The sequence below is a fragment of the Prenolepis imparis genome, unplaced genomic scaffold (assembly GCF_030444845.1).
Source record: "Prenolepis imparis isolate NDT839.2.m4 unplaced genomic scaffold, iyPreImpa1.0 SCAF_15, whole genome shotgun sequence".
NCBI classification, from domain to species: Eukaryota; Metazoa; Arthropoda; class Insecta; order Hymenoptera; family Formicidae; genus Prenolepis; species Prenolepis imparis.
In genome coordinates, this window is record NW_028141173.1 from 7,952,111 (window position 1) to 7,977,603 (window position 25,493).

Below are 25,493 nucleotides of genomic sequence, written 5' to 3' on the forward strand. Positions count from 1 at the left end.
TCACTCTATCCTCTATCTCTCTTACTCGTTCGCTTTTTCTCTCTCTGTTTCCGGTATTGAAACAAATGGTCGCCGACCAATAGAAAACGAAACCGCTTATTCCGATCACTCCCTGGGCTGCGTTCGGAAACGTCACCCGAGTGCATTCCCTCTCTTTCTATATCACTACTCTCTCAGTGATATAGAAAGAGAGGGAATGCACTCGGGTGACGTTTCCGAACGCAGCCCTGGAGGATCACTAGATTGTTGACGCTTTTAGCACCCTCTATCAGCATCTTCTAGAGTCTTCTAGGGACTTCTAGTACCTTCCATGAGTTCGCCATCTTTGTATCACGTGATACGCGACAGTGCGTGTACTGTGCCCAATTGTGCCGCTGACAATGAACTGCAGCGGTGACTGTGATAAGTGATCCGCTTAAAACCCAATTCTCTTGTAAAATCCTAAAAAATACGGAGTAGTGGCGGTGGAGAAGGATAGCAAAATCGGTCGCTAGACAAAGCACATCCCTTGATGACTCGCGCCTTACGCGAATCGCAGGCAAGCCGGAGCTCGCAATTATGTTCGATGTACCGCAGAAGTTCTACGAGCTGTGTCGCCTTTGTTTATCTCAGGACGGTGTCACATTGTCCATATTCGAGGAGGAGGGCGTTCAGCGGAGTTTCGCCGAAAAGATATTAGCGTGCCTGTCAATTACGGTAAGTGTCACAATTGTTGCAGTTTCGCGTCGGACAATCCCCATCATCATCATCATCGGTGATGAATAGTCTCGCAACCGTGCGATGCGTTCTCTCTCTCTCTCTCTCTCTCTCTCTCTCTCTCTCTCTCTCTCTCTCTCTCTCTCTCTCTCTCTCTCTCTCTCTCTCTCTCTCTGTCTGTCTCTCTCTCTCTCTCTCTCTCTCTCTCTCTCTCTCTCTCTCTCTCTCTCTCTCTCTCTCTCTCTCTCTCTCTCTCTCTCTCTCTCTCTCTGTCTGTCTCTCTCTCTCTCTTTCTTTCTTTCTCTTTCACTCTCTGTCTGCGTCGTTTCCGTTGTCGCTTGTTCCCTCTCTTTCTCTCGCTCTCTCTCTCTCTCTCTCTCCCTCCCTCCCCCTCTCCCCCCCTCCCTCCCTCTCTTTCGCAGTAAAGCGCTTCTAAGATGTGAATAAGAGAGAAAGAAAGAGCAAGCAAGCGAGCGAGCGCTCCTTTCTATTTCTCTCTCTTTAACTCGTAAGTCTTTGCGTTTCGCGATCCCACTCGCGCTCGCGGATCCACGTCAACGCGAATATGTATATGTATGTATGTATGATGTATGTATATACGTATATGCGTGCGTGCGTGCCACGAGAGAAAGTTTGGCAAGAGATGTATTCGCGAGATAAGCCGCGACGAGCAGCAGCAACGGTATTTAAAATGGCAGTGATAAGCCATGCGCGCGAACGAGAAGTGGAACTCGAGTCGAGTCATCGCGAGAGGGGGTCGGGGGGGAAGAGAGGGAGCCGCGGCTCCTTATTTGGTGTCCTCTTATCATGTTTCACGTGTTGCGAATTTTCGTTGTCGCATCCGTGCTACTCGCTCTTTTTTAACATCTTTCTAATTCATTAGAGATACCATCAAGGGGGAAAAAAAAAACTAAAAAAGTTAGTAAAAACACATGGCACTTAAATGTCTCTTATTGTGTATATAACATATACGAAAATGAAATTCTTATATAAGCAAAAGCTAGAGATATACACTTTATTAAAAATATACTAATATATATATATTTTAATATATATAAAATTATGTTAAAAATATGTTAAATCATTATATTTTCAATATATTGCATTATGTATCATAATTTCATATTTTTATATGTTATGTGAAATAAATTTTGTGTAAATTATTTAAATGTTAAATTAAAAATAACAAAAATTAAAAATATAAAATATATATATATATATTATAAAGATAAAAAATACATTAATATAAGGAAAAATTTTATTACAGAAATTAATTTGACCCCACATTACAATTAATACATTTTTTAAAAGTTTCTTTATTGCATAGTTTAATATAAATATATATTTTAAGGTAAAAGATGGCGATTCCCTACCAACAAATATCTGCCATCGGTGTGTATCTAAATTGGATGTATTACACACCTTTCGAGAAGTGTCACAAAAGTCTGACATCATACTTAAACAGTACCTGGATTATGCCAAGCAATTGTCATCTCCTGACGAGCAGGTATTGGATTACTATTTATAACTAAACATTAAATTATTATATATTGTTTCTATAAATCAAATCTATATTGAGAAGAAAATAAAACAAAAGTGGATCAATATCTTTATGTATCTTATTTTTGTTTTCTAGAAGGAGATTTCCTCCACTGCCAAAGTAGCAGGCGAAAGCCCTCTACAATCATTCCTCGAGTTGAATAGAACATTATTCAATGAGGAGTCTAACTCCGAGCCGGCCAGCATTAATCAAAACATAATACCTCAAACTCAAACGCATCATCTACAGTTGCAAAACAGTGATATACCAGAACATGACGATAATATTAAGTGTGAACCAGAGGATGATACATGTTCTAATAGCTCAGATCCTGACCGATTAGAAATTGAGGATCGTGATGAGCAGGAAGTCGAAAGCGAAGAAAATGGTTATGACATGACTGTTAGCAAGAGAATAAAAATTGAGGACAATTATGATGGCTCTGAATCCAACACAGCAAATTGTAGTCCGATTAATAGAATGGATACCCCAGAGAGCAATTGTTCCGATAGTAACATTGACCATGAAACGACGAAGCTTTGGCAAGCTTTAGCTAAGTAAGTAATTTACTAAACAAATTTATTTTTGTTTAACAAATGTCTGTTTAAAATCCGTTCATAGTTAAATTATACAAGTATATGTAACTCTATAAATAAAATAGAATATTTTATATTTAGAATTTTAATAGCAAAAAATTATGTTAAAGATATTAAATTATTTATATGAATTATATTTTCAATATATTGCATTATTTGTATTCAATATACTGCACAATTTCATATTTTTCTACTATTAAATGAATTCTGCATGAATTATTTGAATGTTAAATTAAAAACAAAAATAAAAAATAAAGTAACTAAAAAAGGTAAAATTTAGTTTTAATAGTTTTTATAAAAGTAGATTGACTATTATTATTTTTTATGTCAAAACAAGTTTGTCTTTCTTTATTTCAATTTATAAATTATTTTATATTGTACCAATTACACTGTTCAACAAAAAAAGACTTTTTTCGAACGCTGAAACAAGATTAGTCGTTTCTTATAGTTTTTTGGACGCTGAACACGAATCTGGCTTCCAAATTGCTCTATCACGTCACAATTTTGAGAAATTTGCAATTAAATTAGTCTCGTTTCGGTGTTTTTTTTTTTTTTTTGTTGAACAGTATTTAGCCTTTTAACTTTGTTTAATTTTAATATTGTTTGATTGCAAATTATATTGTAAAATTCGGTGAAAAAGTTATTTGTATATTGTCATGCAGCAATAGAAGTTTGGAAATCACACGAACAAATGGAGATAAGCTAAACAATGGATTTAGTGGCGAAGCCACCAATCTGCTACGCTCCTTGATCAACAACAGGCAGATTGGTATCACCACCGTTGATTCAGACAAAATAACTCCGCAAATCAAATTCTATAGGGATATCCAGGGGACAACTATCGAACATATGCTAACCGATTTTCCTGTGCTTGCTAATCGTACCAATATAGCGACTTTAGAAAATAAGGTAAATGAGAATTGATTTTGAAACTTTTTAGAAAATTTCTAAGTTTTTAGTAACAACATGAGTGAAAATTCACAATTTCCTGTGTTATTCTTGTGATTTATTCGTGCATGCTTATCTTTCTTTAAATAGATATTCTTTTTGAAATATTTTGCCAAATATGAACATCTAGTAAAAAGAGAAAAAATTTCTTTATGACTCTTTTTCGCTTTTTAAAATGCAATATATGCAGGAAAAATATAAGATAAATATGTTAATAAATAATAAATAAATAAATGTGATCTGATGTTCTAGATGTCGGCCAATAGAGCCAAGCGCGAAAATTAATTTCTAATTTTTCGGAACAGTATCTCTTGGTTTGAGATCACTGAGTTCCATTTGATTAATTATCAATTAACCTCGTACTTACAATGGAAAAATAGGCGAGAAAAATATAGGTCCGAAAAGTCGCTTCAGCGACTAAAAATATATTTACATAAATATGTTATATATACGAGGGTAAGTCAAAAAGTAAAGGGACAAATAAAAAAAAAGCACATTTATTTTAACCTATGTGGAAAATTTACATATCATTTTTCGACATAATGTCCATCAACATTGATACACTTGATCTATCGCTTAACAAGCTTCTGTATTCCATCCTGGAAGAAAGATTTGGGTTGGATACGTAGCCAGTTATGCACCACTGCAAAAACCTCCTCATCCAAAGAAAATTTTTTTTCTCATAGTGTTTCTTTTCTTTTTTTCATCTTTTTGGTCCATTTTGCTTCTTTTAATGGACCAAAAAGATGAAAAAAAGAAAAGAAACACTATGAGGAAAAAAATTTTCTTTGGATGAGGAGGTCATTGCAGTGGTGCATAACTGGCTATGTATCCAACCCAAATCTTTCTTCCAGGATGGAATACAGAAGCTTATTAAGTGGTGGATCAAGTGTATCGATGTTGATGGACATTATGTCGAAAAATGATATGTAAATTTTCCACATAGGTTAATATAAATGTGCTTTTTTTTTATTTGTCCCTTTACTTTTTGACTTACCCTCGTATATATTTAAATTTTTTATTCGCTTTTAACGTTCTTAAAAGGGTTTTTTTAAATAGTTACGTTGGATTTTTCTTGGGATTTAAAAAAATGAGCTTTTTTCATAAATCAAACATAATATAAAATATTTTAAAAATATTGTATTAATATTATTTTATTAGGATTAGAAGCAACAATATATAGAGAAAGAATAAATCATTTTTTATTCAAAATGTATAAATTATTGAATTTTGACAATACATTTTTAGTTTTGAAATATGTTTTTATATTGGAAAAAATTATTGTGCATTTGTTCTTTTTTTAGTATTGTCTGTGTATTTCGATAACAGGTAAAATGTAAATATACTTTTGTATTTTTTCGAAAACGATTGTTTTTGATAAGAAGTCCTTAAATCATCATTTACTGAGGTGTTTGCTTCTTTAAATTGTTTTTATTATTTAAAAACAGTTCTTCAGCTTAAATGTTAATAATTATGTCTTCATAGGCTATTTTAATTAAATATTTCTTGATTATATTTTTACATTTTTGCAGATTTCTATTAATTTGTTACCCCTGAGAATTTGGAAAACATTATTTTCGATCGCCATTAAAAGTAAAATTTTAAATAATTAAATTGTTGATAACACAATGATAAAATGCACAAAAATGCACTCTATTACAAAGTAATATTTCTATAGGAATAAAAAAATATTTTGAAGCTTAAAATTTCAATTTCAACGCGCTATCGATGATTTAAAAAAAAATTTATTTTATTTTGAAAAATACAGGTTTAATTTAAAAATCGTGTAGCTCGGTAAAAGAAAATCGTAGAATAATTTTAAGAAAAGCATTTTGAGGACAAAGTGTTGTAGTTTATGAAAGAAGTGTCAAAAATATTTATATATTTTATGGAACAAAAAATGTGTTCTTTTTTAAAACACAGAATAGGGAAGATAAAAAAATTTGTAAAAAGCATCAATAACATGTTAAAATTGAAATTTCAAACTTCAAAATGCTTTTTTAATTTTTTGTCTGTTGATTAGTGAATTTTCGCTAGTAATTTTTCGATTTTTCGAGTTTTAGGTGTTCTATTTTTTTTTCTAGTAGTGTACAGGGTGTTTTATTTTAATTTCTAGGCAAATATCTTTGAGATTAAGCGAAATACGAAAAAAATGTTTAAATAAAAGTTGTAGAATTTCGAGGGGGAAAGAAGTTGGCACCACTGACTTTTTCCTAAAGAGCGATTTTCAAGGTTATTTGAAAGTCATTTGTTTTTTTAAAAGAAACTACCTTAATTTTTTTATATAAATCGATTTTTAGCAATATTTGGTATAAAAAGTTATAAGATGGCCAAAAAGTGTGAATAGTTTACGAGGTATTTTATGCTTTAATTTAACATAATTTTACATAAACTATGAAACATCTCATAAAATATTTATTTTCCGATGATGTTACCTAGATAGTTTTACACTCAATAGTTTTGCACAAAATAATGAAAGAAATCAATTGGTGTAAAGAAAACATATAGTTGTTCTGTACAAGTATAATTTGCAATAGCAACTACACAGTTTTTCTTATAAACAATTATGTGTTTTCTTAAATAAATAAAAGTATTAAGGTAAGATTATCGTTAAAAAGAATATTTTATGAGATATTTTATAGTTTATATAAAATTATGTTATATTAAAGTATAAAATATTTCATAAACTATTTATTTTTTGATCATTCTATCCTAATAACTTTTTATGCCAAATATTGCGAGGAATCGATTTATATAAAAAATTTAAGGTAGTTCCATTTAAAAAAACGTAAATGAGCTCAAATGATCTTGAAAATTGCTATTTAGGAAAAAGTCAGTGCTCCAACTGCTTTCCTCCTCGAAATTTTGCAACTTTTATTTAAATCTTTTTTTCATATTTTGCTTTATTTCAGAGATATTTGCCTGGGGAAATTAAAATAAAACACCCTGTAAATGTAATATGGCTTATATATTGATCTTATTCAATGCGCGCACAAATTAAAATATTAGTTTCGGAATTTAGTACTGTTTCTAATATTGAAATTATTCTTTTATAAAATTGACTTTATTTTATGCAAAAATGTACTTTATTTTATGCAAAAATGTAATGTTTGATTTTTTTGCGTGGAATAAAATTTGATATACACTCGGACAAAAGAAAATGGTACACTTGAAAAGTAGTAAAAAATTGTGAAAGTTCAAGAATTTATAACTCAGCTAATAATTATGATATCGAGGTGTTTAAAAAACGAAAATGAAGCTTAGAATCTGTAGCTTGAGAAAATTTTAGTGCCGATTACGTGGAATGATCAGTTTTGCAATGACAAATGACAGAGTGAGAACCTACAAAACTGATAAATAGAAGAATCCACTTTTCTGAATTGCACGGCGTGGATCAGTTGACGTAGTTCAATGGAATAAAAGCACGTCAAAATTTAAACGTTTCTCTTTAAAATGCGCTTTGGCGGAATTCGATACGACAATTTTTCGCTGAGTTATCTCAATTTGAAAAAAGTTGGTTTTTTAATGACAAATTATGATTTAAAATGTGTATCTGCTACCTTTATCAATTCGAATCGTTGCAATTCTATTCAAAAATGTTGCACTGAATGCGGGGTGTCTCGAAACGATGCAAATCGTTCCGGGCATCTCGCGTAAACAGAATCCGACTAGTATATTCGCAGGGTTTTCGCCGGTACGAGTTCGCTACTACTTCCTCGGGAATCGGAGGGTATCCATGAGGATTCTCTCGCATAAAAAAAAGAAAAAAAAAAGACAAAAAGAAAAAAGTCACACACATGTGATTTCAAACAATTTGACTTTTTTCTTTTTTTTTTTTGTCTTTTTACACGGGGAAATCCTCATGGATACTCTCCGATCTCCAAGGAAGTAGTGCCGAACTCGTACCGGAGAAAAACCCCGCGATTATTCTACTCTCGGACTTTGTTTCCGCAAGATGCCCGGCACTGATTTGCATCGCTTCAAAACTTCCCGCATTCAACGCAACATTCTTGAACAGAATTGCAACGGTTCGAATTGATAAAGAAAGCAAATACACATTTTAAATCATAATTTGTCGTTAAAAAGCCGACTTTTTTCAAATTGAGATAACTCAGCGAAATATTATCGTATCGAGTTCCGCCAAAGCGCATTTTAAAGAGAAAAGTTTGAATTTTCATGTACTTTTTATCCCATTGAGTTACATCAACTGATTCACGCCGTGCAATTCAGAAAAGTGGACCTTCTATTTATCAGTTTTTTAGGTTCTCACTCTGTCATTTGTCATTGCAAAACTGATCATTCCACGTAATCGGCACTAATATTTTCTCAAACTACAAACTCTAAGCTTCATTTTCGTTTTTTAAACATCTCGATATCATAATTATTAGCTGAGTTATAAATTTTTGAACTTTCACAATTTTTTACTATTTTTTAAATGTACCGGTTTTTTTGGCCGAGTGTATTATGATCAGCTATTATAAAAATTACTTATAATAATTTAAGAAACATTTTGGAAAAAATTTGCATGTAAGAAAACGTAATCATTTAATATGTATGTATAGAGTGCCTCGATAGACAGTAACCCATCTAGCCCTGCCAGTGTCGGTCGTAAGGAAGTGACAGCTACGAAAGGTCGCAGGAAACAAAGCTATCCCAGTAAGGCTCCTGCGAGTCCGGATATCGTCGCCAATTATCAACATGAACGCAATAATGAAGAGCAGGCTCATGACTTCACCACGTGGTCGAACAAGATAAAGGGAAAGGTATTATTTCACGTGTGATAAATATGCTGTAGTATTTACAAGACGTTCGTAAATTGCGTATAATAATTGCATTGACTCGATATCTTAGATGGACGATCAGAAGCAGTTCGATCAGCAAAGTGGCAACATGACGAAAAAGGTCGACATGTCTTGCACAAATTGCGGCACTATGACAACCACCATCTGGAGAAGAAATATGAAGGGCGAGATGGTGTGCAATGCTTGCGGGCTGTATTATAAACTTCATGGTGTTAATCGTCCGGTTACTATGCGAAGAGATACCATACATACGCGTAGACGTAGACCTAAAGGCGAGAAACCAACGAGACACAGAAGTAAGATACTCAATCATTTATTTATTTTTTAATTTTATTTTAAGGCTCCTGGCTCCTCACCGACTATGTTGGAATTGTGATGTCAGAGGCGAGAAATCACACGCTAAAATTTCTTAGATGCCATTTCGAAATAAAAAGATATTTCGATGAAACAGCACTTTAGATGGCTTTAACACGCTCTTAAAATATCTCGAAAACTCTTTTTCTTTTTATAATCAATCAACAGAGAGAGTTGTAAAATGACCATAATATGAGGCCCAGTCTGTCTGGTCTTTGTACATGTGTAGTCATTTCGCATGACAAAGTCTGATATCACGATCATTTTACGATTGTTAATTGATTGTCAAGGGAAAAGAATAGTTTTCGAGGTATTTTAAAAGTGTGCTAAAGCCATCTAATCTAAAGTAATGTTTCATCGAAATATCTTTTCATTTAAAATTGGCATCTAAGAATTTTTAGCATTTGCTTTCTCACTTTTGACGTCACAATCTAACATGGCGGCGGCGAGGATCCAGGAGCCTTAATTAAACAGCTTAGAATAAAAATGATAGTTTATTCCATGGTGCAAGGAAAACAAGGTGTGCTGTTGCGCATCCATCTCTAATAACCAATGAGTGCATTGGGCCAAGCAGGAGATATATTGATTTATTGGCTAATTGAATTAAGACCACCATTTTTCAAATAAGATTTAAATTCTTTTCCTGTTATATATATCTAATATGGCGCTCGCTTGGTCCAGTCTGCGCAGAACATGCTGAATTCCAATCTCTCTAACAGCACACCTTGTTTTCCTTCCACCATGGTTTATCTGATGCCGTATGTCGATTTGAAGAAAATGCATTCAAGATTTAGGGGAGAGGCTATTATTTTTTTTATCTTATGTATATTATCGACATTTTAATTTTGGCAAATATAATGAAAATTCATATAAGAATACAGGCTGGTAAGAGCCAGATGTGGATGATAGTGAGTCAGTTTCAAAGAAAATTGATTTTTCTTTTAAATTGAATCGTGATAGATCACACATTTTCCTTGATGTGTAATACCGACTAATTAAATTTTTCTCAAAAACATTTTTCTCTAAAATGCATTGTTCAAGAGATATTTTGTTGTGTAAGTTAAAATGGGACACCCTGTATAAGAAAAAAAGATTTTTGTGATATTGGAGCAAAGCGAATATTGTTCGCCAAGATTAACACAGTAATGACGGTAGTCCAAAAATTTGTGGATACTCATCGAGTTGACTGAAACATTATGTTAATGGAGAAGGAGTGTGGATTAATTTATTTCCTCGTGATAAGAGATAATTTCGATGGAGAGACAGAAAGTCTTCTAACTGATCTTGTGCGCTCTATTAGCAAATTTTTCTAATTTGCTAAGGACTTATTTTGCCTTAGACGAACTAACAAAGATGGCAATATTAGTGAATTGGATTATTTCGTTATCAGTGCCTATTGATTTTTTTTATTTTGCTACATAAATGTTAAAGAGGAGGGAATCCTTCCTAAAATTTGATTGTTGGTGGACTTTAGAGGAGTAGAGTTTATCTCACGAGTTTTTATTGATGATGAAGTGGAGTTTTCTGTGGTGAATAAAGTTGTAGACAAATTTACAGAGTCAGGTGGAAGACCGAGTTCTTCTAGATCCGACAAAAGTATTTCCTAAGTCTGTTGTTGATGAGTTCGATAGCATCTTATACGTTGTGTTGATCAGAGTTATGAGTCTGTAATTAGTGCACTCTAATCTAGATCTCTTTTTATGATGCTCGGGATTATTATTCCGCTTTTCCATTCCTCGGGTATCATTTCGAACTGCCAAATTTTAAGGATAAGATTATCTATCCTAATCTGACATTCTGTTCCTGTGTTTTTTTATTAATTCTGTTATTGTATCCTTTCCGACTGCTTTTTCATTCTTCAGGTTTTGTATTACCTCTGCATATTATGGAGGGATGAGTCTTGCTTTTTTTTCTTTCTCTTTATTGTTAGATAAGTTTGTTTGGCATGACTCAAGGGGTCTATCGTGCTTCAAAAAAGTGTACACCTATTGCCGAAAACGGTAATAAATTCCACATTTCTGCAGTTATTATATTTATTTCTTATATTGCCCAAGTATTGCCTTTATTACCGTTATTGATTAAGTATTGCCATCAATGCCTAAACATTGCTGTTATTGCGGAACATTGCGCATATATTTCCGTATTTCTGAAGCTATTACTTTCTATTCTCAAGAAAAAGGAAGAGAGAATATGAAAATTCGCATTTGAAATATGGAAAATACAAAATTTAAAAATTTATTAGTCTTTAGAATGCAAAGAAACACAAAATAACATAATGTTTTATATTAAAAAAATAAAATTTTTATAATAACAAAATAAAATGTTTTATGTTAAAGAAATAAAATTTTCATAATAACAAGAAAGTAATTCTTTATATTATAAATTATAATTTTAATCGTTAATCTTTATATTATAAAGAATAAAGTTAAGGTTTTTTTTAAGTTTTGGTAGGATTTTTTTATTGAAGCCCTATCAAATCTTTTGAACTATCCACATCCCATTATGGGGCTATAAAGTATAAATTTCTTCTCCACTTCTTGGACCTCATCTTCCCCTGGCCATATAAATCATCTAAATCTTCTCTCAGACATTTTACAAGGCACTTTTTACAAGGCAACTTTCAGAATTTTTCTAATATACTAATTGGTATCGTAAAAAATCGCATAATACATTTCAATTTGTAACTTTACACCCGGATTTTCTTCTTCTGTCTCATTTTTATCAAAGTCCGAAATTTAACTTCCAGTTTGTGAGTAAGATTTATTTTCTATTTCTGTTTCATCTGTCTTTTCCATGTCACCCGTCTTTCTCATTCATTTGATGTTTTTTCTTTGATGTCTTATGTCTTTTCGATGTTTTTTTATTGGCTTTGTTTTTAGAACAACCTGCAATGGCTTTCCCCGTGTTTATACTTCTTACTCTTAGCACTCTGTCTGTTGACAGTCTTTTTTTCAGCCTTTTTTTTAATTAACAGCCAACACTTGATATTTTCACTGTTTTTTGTTTGCCATCGCTTAATGTTATTGTTAAAGGCTGAGGAATTTTTCTCAACTTTAGAATAATTTAAAGTTTAAATTATCAAATTTTAATAAAGAATTTATTTCACTTGTGGTCTCAATTATACTTTCAGTATCTGACCAAACTTGTTCGGTGGAAACTGCATCTGCTATATCTTCTTCATTGTTATCAACTTCATCTAAATCTTCCTCCAGCGTACAAATCATTGGAATATCTATATTTTCAAGATCAAAATCAATTATTATCTCTATTTCTTCAGCATCGGTAATTGAAGTTAATTTTGCTTTTTCTATTATTGCTTTCAATTCTTCAATAGTAGGATATATTGTGTTATTACTAATGGTACCAGTACCCAGTTTTTGGCTTTTTCGAGGAAACAAAATTGTGTCATCTGCAACATAGGGAATATTTACGATTAGATTTAAAACAAGAAGTATTAAGTTTATATAAAAAGGGTAAAGTTGGATGCAATTTATATGTATCTTTAAATAGGTCTTTCTACCTACCTAAATCAATACTTATTTCATTTAGAACTTGTATTCGATTTAATCTTCTTAAAATGTCTCTCAGAGAGTAATTTACGATAGTTGATTGAGTGGTAGTCATTGATCTGGTGTGTCGAAATGTTTCCTTGCAAGGTTGAAATAGAGCCAAGGTAATATTTAAATTTTATTACTATCTCACTATTGCCAGTGTTGCTTCCAAAAACAGTACACATGGTGGAGACTTGTCTATTAAAGATTATGGCTTGAAGATGTAAATATTTTCAGCAGTCGTGCCTTCACTGTGCAGTTTCTATATCCTTCAAATTATTCATCACAAATTTATTGCAGCTTTCTGGAAAACCAGATTTTTTTATAAATAGGAAGAACAAATCCAATCAATTCATTACATGTAGAGCCATATTCTATTCTTTGTAAAATAGATGTTTGAGCTTCACTATAAGTACTACAGGGTGTCCCATAGGAAAATGCTGAAAATAATCAGCTGTCATTTTTTAATGCATGCAGTTATTGAGAAAACAAAAATTTTGTTGAAAAAAGGAAAGTCTGCAATTTTTAATGGATATAGGACCTGGCAGATCATGTCTACGATCTTGAACAGTTCCATACTGCATAAAATTATCGATAATTCTATGAAATATAAAAAAAGACATTATTTTACAGATTTATTGCCAAAAATGGAAATAACGTAGCGCATAAGTTTAATTAAATAATGAATTTTTACCGTTTCAGTGTTTTTGTTTGTAACTTTATGTGTTCCGTATCTAATACGAAATCCTCTGTAAGCATTGCTATATATTTTACCTCTTGAAAAGAAGCACTCGATAAGATATACTTTCTGTTGCGTTAGATTGCTCATTTTGACGCGCACGAACTTGTTCCAACCACAGCCAGAATAAAACTGCGGACGCTTAAAACGACAATCTAAATCTAAATCATACGACGCTTTCTGAAGTCGTGGAGGGGGAGAAATAATCGTTTAGTTTCAGCAACTTCCTATAGGACACCCTACACTATATACTATAATACTATATACTATAATATTACTTATAAAGACTTTTATGGGGAATTTCTTTTTTCCAAAAATATTTTTAGTTTGTCCATGCGAACTTCTCTCTCAATAATTCTTAACTTAGAGATTTCATTGTTCAATGAACGATTCAAAGTAGTGATTGACGGAAAAATATTTAAAAATTTTTTTGTAAATATAAACCATTGGTCCTCCGATTAAGAAAATATACAAACTAAATAATTTTAAAAGATTCGAAAATCTATTCAACTTCTTTTTAGTCATATTTTTCGTCGCAGTCTCATAGCAATTTCACTACTACAAAGGTTTGTTCGAGTTTCTCCGAGTCTTCAATTGCTTTAGAAACTTCTTGAATAATTTCGTAAAAATCAGTAATTTTTGATTGAATAGCATCAAAAACTTGACGCTGCCTAAATAGCCATTCTCTCCTAGAATATTTATTGCTTTCAGATTTCTGAGGCTCTGAACTAATTGCAAAACTACTGGCCTCAGCAGTTTTACGTTAAACAAAAAAAGCATCTTTAGTTGCATCTTTAATTATAATCGGATCTTCTTGAAAAGCTGTTTTATTGATATCATTTGAAGGATAAGAAAACAATTCATCAGGAAAAGACTTGGAAAAAAATGATTCTTCTGATTCTTTTTTTTCTTCATAGAAACTTATACTTGCGATATTTGTCCTGTCATTTAAAAACAAGATATTACTAATATAGACTCAGTGTCAGCAGTTTAGCCTTGAGTTGAGTCCATCAAGATATTACTACTACTCATAGAACCAGTTTCGGTATTTGTCTGAGTTAAAGTGATTAAAGTATTGCTACCACTTGTATTAGGCTTATTGTTAGTAGATTTTGTTTGCAGTTTTGATTGAAAGAAACTCAAAATAGAAGTATTTTTTACTTGATTTTTTTTTTTTTTGAATTGTTGATTTGGTTGTTGATCTCCGCACGTTTTTTTATTTTGGCCTTTAAAGTGACTGACAAATGTGCAAACATATTTTAAAAAATTTGACAAAATCCACTACTACCACAGACATCTATACAGGTTGATCCGTAAGTCGAGGTAAATCGCTTGGGAGATGAATGGGGAACCAAAAACAAGAAAGAAAGTTGATGCAAACATAGGTCCGAAAATGCGTTGTTTTCGAGTTATCGCTATTTTTATGTTAAAATTTGAAATTGCTTTGCTTTCGAATTTTTTTGTCAAAATTGAAACATGAGATGGTTTTTATGAGTTTCAAAACATAACTAAAGTCAAATAAAGTTGCGGGCTGCTTTAGCACTACCCAGGATGCACCACGTGGAGGTACAGTCCGCTTAGCATCCCTTGGCAGAGATCAGGATCCCACAGTTCGTCACTCCTGTGGTATTTAGTGACTCCAAACCCTCTCTGCCGTGTGTGTGTGTGTGTGTCCGCAACTTTTATTTGACTTTAGTTATGTTTTGAAACTTATAAAAACCATCTCATGTTTCAATTTTGACAAAAAAATTCGAAAGCAAAGCAATTTCAAATTTTAACATGGCGATAGTTCGAAAACAACGCATTTTCGGATGTGTTCGACTATGTTTGTATCAACTTTCTTTCTTGTTTTTGGTTCCCCATTCATCTCCCGAGCGATTTACCTCGACTTACGGAATACCCTGTATATTGCTAGACTGCTAACTTCCTTAAATGTATATCGTATCGAAAAATTGACTCCGAAAAGTATTGTGAGAAGTAAGCTTTTGTGTGACTTGTAGGAAAGAAGTGGTGGGAGAGTGCTATATATTGCTTGAAATTTAACGAATTTCAACGAATGTCATCCTACTTATTTGACGTATGCGCGTGAATTTCGGGGCCATGTATTTCGAAGGAGTTAGCAGCTAGTAATATAGATGTGCTTACTACCGTATTTTGTATCCATGCAATAACTTTAGATTTTTTGTCACAAGTAATACTACTTATTTCAACAATGGTGTTCGATATAACTGTAAAATTAATTTTTAAAACATTTTAAAAGCTTCTTGATATTAAATATATATACTTGAAATAAATGGGCTATAAGAGCCGAACGTGAATGTTAGATTTTTCATCAAATAGCGAAAAAATTAATTTTTGCTATCTGACGCACAAACATCCGCGTTAGGCTCTTAGAGCCTGTTTATTTCAAATATATATTTAATTTTTAAAATGTTTGTGTCCATTTTCAATTAGATCTTTTAAACGCTTTATTTCTATCTCCGCTAATCTTTCTTTATTAAGGCTCCTAGTGCTCACCGCGGCCATATTGGATTGTGACGAGAGGCGAGAAAGCACACGCTGAAAATTCTTAGATGCTATTTTTAAACAAAAAGATATTTTGATGAAACACTATTTTAGGCTTTAACACACTTTTAAAATACTTCGAAAACTATTCTTTTTTCTTGACAGTCAGTCAACAACCGTAATATTATCGTGATATCAGACTTTGACATGCGGAATGACTGCGCATGTGCAAAGACCAGACGGACTGGGCCTCGTATTACGGTCATTTTACAGCTGTTAATTGATTATAAAGGGAAAAGGATAGTTTTCGAGGTATTTTAAGAGTGTGCTAAAGCCATCTGAAGTGCTGTTTTATCGAAATAATTTTTTATTTAACGACGATTCCGACATGGTCGGCGAGGTACCAGGAACCTTAAGTTCTATTTCACAAAAAGGTTTAATGTATTTTATTGCCAGTTTTTTAATGTGTTCTAGATAAAGTTCTAGAGATTTTATTGACTTCTTATTTGAATTCCTTTTCCTATTTGTATTGATTGAATTTGTTTGTTTGTTTATATCGAGTTTATTTGTTGAACAATTTAATCAATTTAATGTATTATTCGCTAAAGTAACTTTTTTGTATGATTTTCTCATGTTTTTCTACTTCCTCTTTGCTATGATTTGCCAAAGTTTCCAACAACACTAAGGCCCGTATTCTGAGCTCACATTTATCGCTAAATGCGCCTCTAAATGTGCCTTTAGATGACATAAATGTGGCGATATTCTGAGCGCACATTTAGTGGCACATTTAGAGGCGCCTCGTCATTTTTAGTCTAAATTCGCAACTTTATAGTGAAAATCCTATTCTGAACCACATTTATAGCACATTTATGGCTTCTCGATAAATATGCCAATAAATGTGCTCGAGGGTACATTTATACGTACATTTATACAAATGCTTTGCAATTTATTTAATTCTATCACTATAATACAATTGATTTCATTAATAAAATTATTATAGATCAATAAGAATTACTATTAAGGCTCTTCCGTATTAAAATACAAATATAAGTGATAGGCCTTAAGAGCCGAACGCGGATGTCGGTGCGTCGATTCCAACGAGAATTAATTTTTCGTTGGAATTAACTACTTGTGCACGGGGCACACATTTTGCTTGGTACACCGCCAAGACTTTATTAAGGAACAATCTCAATTCGAGATTTTTAATTCCGAAAATCCCCGGATCTATATTTTTCTCGCCTATAATTCTGTAGGGGGGTTAGAGGGGATTTTCGGAATTAAAAATCTCGAATTGAGATTGTTCCTTAATAAAGTCTTGGCGGTGTACCAAGCAAAATGTGTGCCCCGTGCACAAGTAGTTTATTCCAACGAAAAATTAATTCTCGTTGGAATCGACGCACCGACATCCGCGTTCGGCTCTTAAGGCCTATCACTTATATTTGTATTATAGATCAATTTTTTGTAAATAATAAAATTTTTTTAAACAATATTAACAATGTTAATAATATTTGATAAGTTCTGAAATTTCCTTTAAAAGTGTAATAGTGTATAAAGTATAATGAAGAATGCATTTCGATTGACACTATTTTCACTTTAAAGGATTAATTAGGACGAAGAATCTTTGAAATAAAACTAACTAAACGGAGCACACTTCAAATCATATCACACTTCTATCATGGATGTATTTGACGAAATTGATCATACGATCAAAGTTCGGGAAGTAAATGCTATGCGTGATCGTAATCCGCGAGTCCCGGTAAAAATTTTTTTATATATAATCATGTATAACAATATAAAATATAATATAAAATAAAATATAATATAAAATATATAAAAATATAACAATATAAAATTATATAAAAATATATAAAATTCTGTATAAGTTATGTATAATTATATACAATATATATATATATATATATATATATATACAGGGTGTCCCATTTTAATCTATTACCCCTCGTAACTTTGCAGGAAGCGATCGTAGAGATCATGTGTTTTCTTTACACCAATTAATTGGTCTTAATATTCTGTACATAAAAGTATTACAGTAAGATTACCGAAAAGTGAATGTTTCACAAGATATTTTATATTATATGTCAAAATACTGTAAACTTCAAGTCTCAAAATACTTAATAAAAAATAACTCATATATAGGGTTTTGGAAAGCTTTGGAGGTAAGCTACAAGAATATGCAATGAAAAATAGGGGGTTCCATTTAAGAAATTGACTTTCACGTGACCTTCAAACGACTATCCAAGGTCAAACTAATGACACCATCTTATGTCCCCCTCAAAGTCAAAAAACTTTCTTTTGTATGAAACATTTTTCTCTACGATCGCTTCCTGCAAAGTTACGAGGGGTGATAGATTAAAATGGGACACCCTGTATAATATGTATATAGGAGCTAGCCAACATTAATATAAAATTATATATTATATAATTTAAGTCATAAAATTATATGTATATATAATAATTATTATTTATTATACCTATTATACTTTATTATAAATAGCTTATATAGAATTTTATATATTTTTATAGAATTTTATATTGTTATATATGATTATACTGGGTGTCCCATTTTAACTTTCACGCTTGAATATCTCAAAACCACAGCAATTTCGGGAAAAATGTTTCAGACAAAAGTTGCAGGGTTGAAAGTGGGCTATTCAGTGGCTGTAACAGATTGGTCATTCGAGGTCATTTTCAAGGTCATTTGAAGGTCAAGTCCAATTTTTTAAATAGAAACCTATACTTTTTATTGCAAATTCTGATTCTCTGTCGAAAAATAAGTAACTTTTGTCCGAAACATTTTTTTTAAAAACGCCCTCCTTATCCCGAAAACTCAGATTCAATACTTTTTTTTTTTTTTTTTTTTTTTTTTTTTAGTATTTTACTGTTTACCGTCAACATTAACGTTACCCAGTGTGCACCACGTGGAGGTTGCTGATCAGATTTGCACACCTTGTGGCCCTGAAAAGGTCGATTGCTCCGCTTTATAATCCATGAGATGTTCAAAATGTCCTCCAGTATTTTTTAAACATAATGCAGTACATAGCAGTATGTAATTTCAGAAGAAGAATTATATTATGTTTAAAAAATGCTGGAGGACATTTTGAACATCTCATGGATTAGTATAAAACAGAGCAATCGGTCCTTTTCAGGGCCACAAGGTGTGCAAATCTGATCAGCAACCTCCACGTGGTGCACACTGGGTAACGCTAATGCTGACGGTAAACAGTAAAATACTAAAGAACTTCAGTGTCTGTTATAAAACGAGTTATTATCATTGGTCCGCCAAAGGTTGAATCTGAGTTTTCGGGATAAGAAGGGCGTTTTTAAAAAAAATGTTTCCGACAAAAGTTACTTACTTTTCGACGAAGAATCAGAATCTGCAATAAAAAGTATGGGTTTCTATTAAAAATTGGACTTGACTTTCAAATGACCTTGAAAATGACCTCGAATGACCAATCTGTTACCGCCACTGAATAGCCCCCTTCCAACCCTGCAACTTTTGTCTGAAATATTTTTCCCGAAATTGCTGTGGTTTTGAGATATTCAAGCGTGAAAGTTAAAATGGGACACTGTATGTAAAAAATATTTAGCGGGACTAATCATAAATGTACCTCTAAGTTAGAGGCGCTTTAAATGTGCGATGAGAATACGACCGACTTTAGTCATATTACTAGTACATTTATCTGCGCTTCTAAATGTGGCTCTTTAAATGTGCCGATAAATGTGAGATATCAGAATACGGGCCTAAGTGTCTTATTGGAATTTTAAAATTATCAGGATTATTGGCATACATTCTATAAAACAATTTTCTCATCTTGATGAGTAAGTTTTTGCAAATCTGATCTTGCAAAGGTTTTCAATTGGTTCATCTTTGCCTCAAAACCAAAGGATAGTCAATGAAATTAAATTGTCATAATCAGCAGCATTTAACAAATGTATTAAGTATTTTGGACACGTGTAAGGAAGTTTATCAAAAATTTCTGTTATTTTATTTTTAATTTTTAGAAAATCTACAAGAAATTATTCATTTTACATATCTTTAAACAATACATAATAAAATTTGAAACAAATCTACTATAGCATTAAATTTTATTCAGATTAGATGTAGTTAAAGTGCGAAATCAGTGAATATATATACTTTTACTTAAAGCATGGACGTAGGAATCTGGACAAAGAGTAAAGGCTGGTTTATAGAGCCGAATCAAGCAACGCGATTGGTTGAATCCTTAAATTTACGGTTACGGAAAAAGTTTATGGCCTCTATAAACCAGCCTTAAGATATTTTTTTGGACGAAGGAAGTGAAGCCTAACCTACTTAATCTAAAACAATATCTTAATGCATTCATTAGATTCATTATTTTAGATTACTGTATTCGTATTATGTGTTGTATTACGTGTATTCGTATTATGTGTTGTATTATGTGTATGCATGATTAGTAAATTATACATTCACAAAGATCATACCTTTACTGTGACATTTATATACTATATAGATATAAACTAGAGTTGAAATTATTAAAATAATAACTGATAATTTACCCGTTTTTAACTCTGACACAAGAGAAGACACTAAAACTTTCGTTAAAACTAGAAAATTATCAAAAAAATTACTAATCACAGTTATTGTAAACAGTAGCAAGTACAGAAACGACTTTGATAGTGAGGATATTTGCGTGTTGGTTTATATCTCTTTTAGCTATTCCTCTTGTATTGCTTATTTATTTTCTATTTATTTCCTCTATCGCTGCTTTATTAAACACTATTACTCTTTATTTCTGTCTATTGCCGTGTATTGCCTATTATTGTTTTTTTGCCTAATATTGCTGCTTATTTTCCAATATTGTTTAGTTTAGTTATTCCCTTATTATTGCCGTTTATTGTTTAAAATTTATAAACTTATTGCTGACTGCAGTAGTCTCTTTGGCATGACTGTATCTCCATCTTATCTTTTCCTCCTCTGTTAAGTATGTTTTCAACATATGCCCTCTATCGGTTCATATAATTCCTTCGTCTTCAATTAGCATCTCACCTGAGTCACTTTTTATATTGTGTAGTCTGGGCTGAAAACCCTTTTCGTTCTCATCTAACTTTCTTATACATCTCTCGCGCAGCGTGTTTATGCTGATTGTAATCTTTTATTAATTGCATCTCTTTTCTTGACTCTTCTTTGCCATTCTTCTTTTCTTATTGTGTTTTTCTTGCACTCTCCTGTGTCGCTGCAGCAGTCTTTTTTTGCCATATTTCTAGCATTCAGGGCATCAGGGCACACTCCTGGTTAAACCAGTCCTCATTACGTCTAAAATGTTTTTTCCCTATTATGTGACTAGTAGCACATTGTTATTGCACATTTAATATTATTCAATTTGCTTTTTACATTTTCCTTATTGTGAGCTTCTGCTCGGCTATTTTGTTTTGGAACAACTCTTCCACAACTCTTCCTATCTTTAGTTTTTCTATATTCTATTTTGTTCTTCTACCTTCTTTGACTTTCACTAAACTAGATATTTTTTACTTTACCTTTATCTTAATAAGTTAATGATCGCTGTCACAATTTGCGCCTCTACAAGTTTTTATATCTATCATATTAGATCTTCTCCTTGTGTTTACTAAAACATGATCTATTTGGTTTATTGCCTCTTCTTCAAGTAATTTCCAAGTGCTCTTGTGAATGTTCTTATGTTGAAAATCTTACAATCCTTAGTGAAGAGTTTTTCGTCCACTGGTATAATTTTAGTCCATTAGGTAATATTTTGTCATGTAATGAATACAACAAAATCTTGTAGTCCTTTTTCTATTAATAATGCCTGCATCCTACCATCTTATCTCTTGTAAGGCCACTCTATCAAATTTGAATTTGCTGAGCTCTGCTGTTATTTCATTCATTTTTCCGATTTGTATCATTGTTCTAATATTCTATATTCTAAGTATCAAATCAACTTTCTTTTTTGAGTTCCGGATATCTGGATATCGATAAAATCATCCTTAATCCAAGGTCATAGTGTTGGGTTTATGATAAATTAATTTCATTAGGTGGGATCGTCAGCCCTACGTTAACTAGATCAAATATTTAAAGGTTAGGATGGCCTAGATATTCCTTCTGGAACGCTTCTTTTGCGGGAGCAGGAATCACCACTAACAAGCGAGGCTAGCGTCTGATTCGCAGAGACTATATGTGTTACGCATAATAAGTCCTTGACCCCCGGAATGAAAATTTACAAAGATTATTAATCTTGTCATAGAAAAAGGGGACATGGTCTCAGCATCTCAATCAGCAACGGAACAAATGGATGCCGAGAGTGCGGACATGTTGGCGGCTCTTCGACGACAAATTCAGCCTCATCTGATGATGGCAGCGTTGGCGCCTGCACGTATACCCAGTGGCCATCCACCTCCACCTGCCACTTATTCAATACCTTTGCCTAGTTACATGATTCACGTAAGCTATCTTTTGTCTTATACTCGAATAAATAAATAAAAGGTTTTTTGTATTTATGTATTTTTTGTATAGTAAAAATGTATGTTAGGGAACTCATCCTCAATAACTTTTTTTTAAATATATGTTATGAAGGTCAAGATTATTGAAGTGAGTTTCCTAATATGCATATTTACCTTTTGTATTTATGTATCATGTATTTGTGTATTTTGCATTTTTGTATGTTTGTGTTTTGTATTTATGATTTTTTTTGTATTTTTATGAACTCATATTTAAAGTTCTTGGATCCTCGCCGCGACCATGTTGAATTGATGTCAGAAGCGAGAAAGCACACGCTGAAAATTCTTAGATGCCATTTTTAAATAAAAAGATATTTCGATGAAACATTACTTCAGATGACAGAGAACACTACTTTAGCACATTTTTAAAATACCTCGAAAATTATTCTTTTCCTTTGACACTCAATCAACAACCGTAAAATGATCGTGATATCAGACTTTGTCATGCGGGATGACTGCGCATGTGCAGAGTCTGTCTCAGCCTCATATTACAGTCATTTTACAACTGTTGATTGATTATAAAGGGAAAAGGATAATTTTCGAAGTATTTTAAGAATATGCTAAAGCCATCTGAAGTAGCTATTTCATAGAAATATTTTTTTATTTTGAAATGGTATTTAAGAATTTTTAGCGTGTGTTTTCTCGCCTCTGACGTCACAATTTTAACATCGGCGAAGAGCCAGGAATCTTAACGGTTTTAAAGAAAATTAGAAAGATTTGTCAAATACAGTAAAACGTTTTATTTGATTTTTATTATCTACGATTTGTCTTTTGTTATAAATAATTATAAATTGCTATCAAAAATACGATTTACTTTACTATTGTAGCAACATGCGAAAGCCGAGGAGCGTGTACAGCGACATCTCTCGTTGGATACCGAAGAAACGGACGAGGGCGACGAGGAAAACGTTTCCGATGTTCCTTTGAATTTGGTAGCAACTTCGCTTTCAGAGGAGACGCACTAAGAAACAGATCGTTGGGTTTTTCGTCTAGGTATGCTAATAACGAAAACTTTCTAGACGACGTAGCCGTCGCCTCTCAATGACGTTCACCTTTGAATGAACGTTCATATCTTGGCAAACTTTTCCCAGTACTTTTCCCCGAAAAAGAAAAAAAATTACTTATACCGGGGACTGTGACAAAACGTTCCGCGAAAGAGTCATTAGACTCACTGCCGCGATATGGCGTGCATAATGGAACGAGATGATATTAATTACGCAGTATTAATTATTCAAGATGTACATGCACACAACACACATACATACATACAAACAAATACACACATACAGAGAGAGAGAGAAAGAGAGAGACACATGCACATGTACACGAAGCACACGTAAGAACACACATACATACAAGAAGATATTTTTATACAAAATTTTATATGCTCATATAAACTCGTTGTATATATATATATATATATATATATATATATATATATATATATATACATGTATATATATATATATACGTGCCGCGAATTCAACCGTGCCGCTCGGAAGTGTTCGTCGTTGTCGTCGTCGTCGTCTTATTTCATATTTTGTATATGAGTATTATATTTTTTTTTGCGATTGGTTGTCTCTTACACAGCGATGCCGACGGCAACACTGGTATTTTCTCTTATGGCGTACCTGCAACTATCGTTATGGCTTTTGACATGTTATTCTAAATTAAGAAAAAAAAAATTCTTTTAAACTTATACGTTGCGCGATCAATGTTGAATTTTTTAAATTTCATCTCAACAGGATTAACGAGTCTATATTTATTACGAGTCTACTATTTATTTATAAATACTATTTACGTAGCATGTGTATATTAGTATATATGCATGCTACGAATTTACAAGTATATGCGTGTGTATATACACGCATATACACACACACACACACACACATGCATATATATATATATATATATATAATTTTTGAGTAATAAATTTAACAAACATATATATATATATATATAATTTTTCATATCTTATACGACTCTTGTTTGTCTTTTTCTCCTTTTATTGCAACTAATATTGAATTGACATTAAAAGCTAGGAATCGTGCTTTTTTTGCACTAGATGTCGAAATTAGTATTTTTATATGTCATCATCTGCATTCGCAAGAAAGAGAGAGATGAGTAAAATTTCGAAATTATTTTTTATTATCTGTATATTAATTTTTCGTAATAGATATCATTAAATCTAATATGCGTCTTGTATTTTCTTTAAGTAAAAATAAATCTGATGACAGTTGATCTAGATATTATATATTTATATAACTATTTCTTTTTTTACAAATCGAACAAAATCTTTGATATATATTGATATATTCATACTATTTTACTAATATATTATCGAACGAGTGATGACATGTGAAAAAAAATTAATTTATTTTGATATAAAGTGTGATAAAAATTAACATGCTTTCCTGCTTTTGATATGATAATTTTTCAATTGCAATAAAGAAACGGGATTATTGAACAAATATTTCTATTTTCATTGACGCACGCAATTTTACTGATAATAAAAATATTATTCAAACTTAATTACATCAATTTCAAAAATATTTTAACAGCAGTCAAACAAAATTATAGTTTCGTGGAAAAATATTATTAAGTAAGATAGATAGAGATTATTGCAATTAATGCACTTTTATTAATGAGTCACATATGTATATAAAAAGTCCCGGGACAGTGAAACATCTCGAAAAATATAAGTTTATAAAAAAATTTCAGACAAAAATTGTAGAGTTTAATAAGGTCTATTTATCAATTTAGTATGACATAGTAAAGTCTGGCCTTATTAGTTTGACTTTGGGTGGCCAAAGGCGAGGTTATCTTGAATTTTTTAAATGGAACCATTCTATTTCTATTTTTTTTATATACACATCGATTCTTCGCAATATTCGGCATAAAAAGTTATAAGGGTAGCATAAAGTTATAAAGGTATAAGCATAAAAAGTGAATTTACGAGATATGTATTTTGTACTTTAATGTGACATAAACTATGAGATATTTTGTAAATACTTTGAAATATTTACTTTGCGATGATCTTATGATGATTAAAAAATATAAATATTCTACAAAATATCTCATATATAGTTTACGTAAGATTATGTCACATTAAAGTACAAAATATGTATCTCGTAAGCTATTCACTTTTTGGCCATCCTACTCTTAAAATTTATATTTATATATTGTATATATATACATATATATACACTCACACAAGATGTGGCTATAAAGTAACCGACCTAAAGCTGT

General features: G+C 32.0%; 2 protein-coding genes across 3 annotated transcripts; one reads left to right on the forward strand and one right to left on the reverse strand.

The window, feature by feature from the left end:
• Positions 1 to 231: 231 nt before the first annotated feature.
• On the forward strand, positions 232 to 25,230 carry LOC145946325 (uncharacterized). 2 transcript variants are annotated; one of them, XM_083055898.1, is made up of 8 exons: positions 232 to 696; positions 2,024 to 2,203; positions 2,333 to 2,793; positions 3,495 to 3,741; positions 8,343 to 8,543; positions 8,632 to 8,878; positions 21,989 to 22,185; positions 23,069 to 25,230. In XM_083055898.1, exons 1-8 carry the CDS (start codon positions 559 to 561, stop codon positions 23,204 to 23,206), a joined length of 1,809 nt encoding a protein of 602 aa, XP_082912024.1. In that variant the 5' UTR covers positions 232 to 558; the 3' UTR covers positions 23,207 to 25,230. The 2 variants fall into 2 exon arrangements, with proteins under 2 accessions (XP_082912024.1, XP_082912025.1); XM_083055899.1 differs by having other exon boundaries at positions 234 to 696; positions 2,048 to 2,203.
• Positions 11,312 to 13,303, reverse strand: LOC145946150 (uncharacterized). Its single transcript, XM_083055627.1, has 3 exons — positions 13,029 to 13,303; positions 12,461 to 12,791; positions 11,312 to 12,345 (listed from the first exon to the last, which is right to left on the reverse strand). The coding sequence occupies exons 2-3, from the start codon at positions 12,558 to 12,560 to the stop codon at positions 11,990 to 11,992; spliced, it is 456 nt and encodes a 151-aa protein (XP_082911753.1). The 5' UTR covers positions 12,561 to 12,791; positions 13,029 to 13,303; the 3' UTR covers positions 11,312 to 11,989.
• Positions 25,231 to 25,493: the final 263 nt, after the last annotated feature.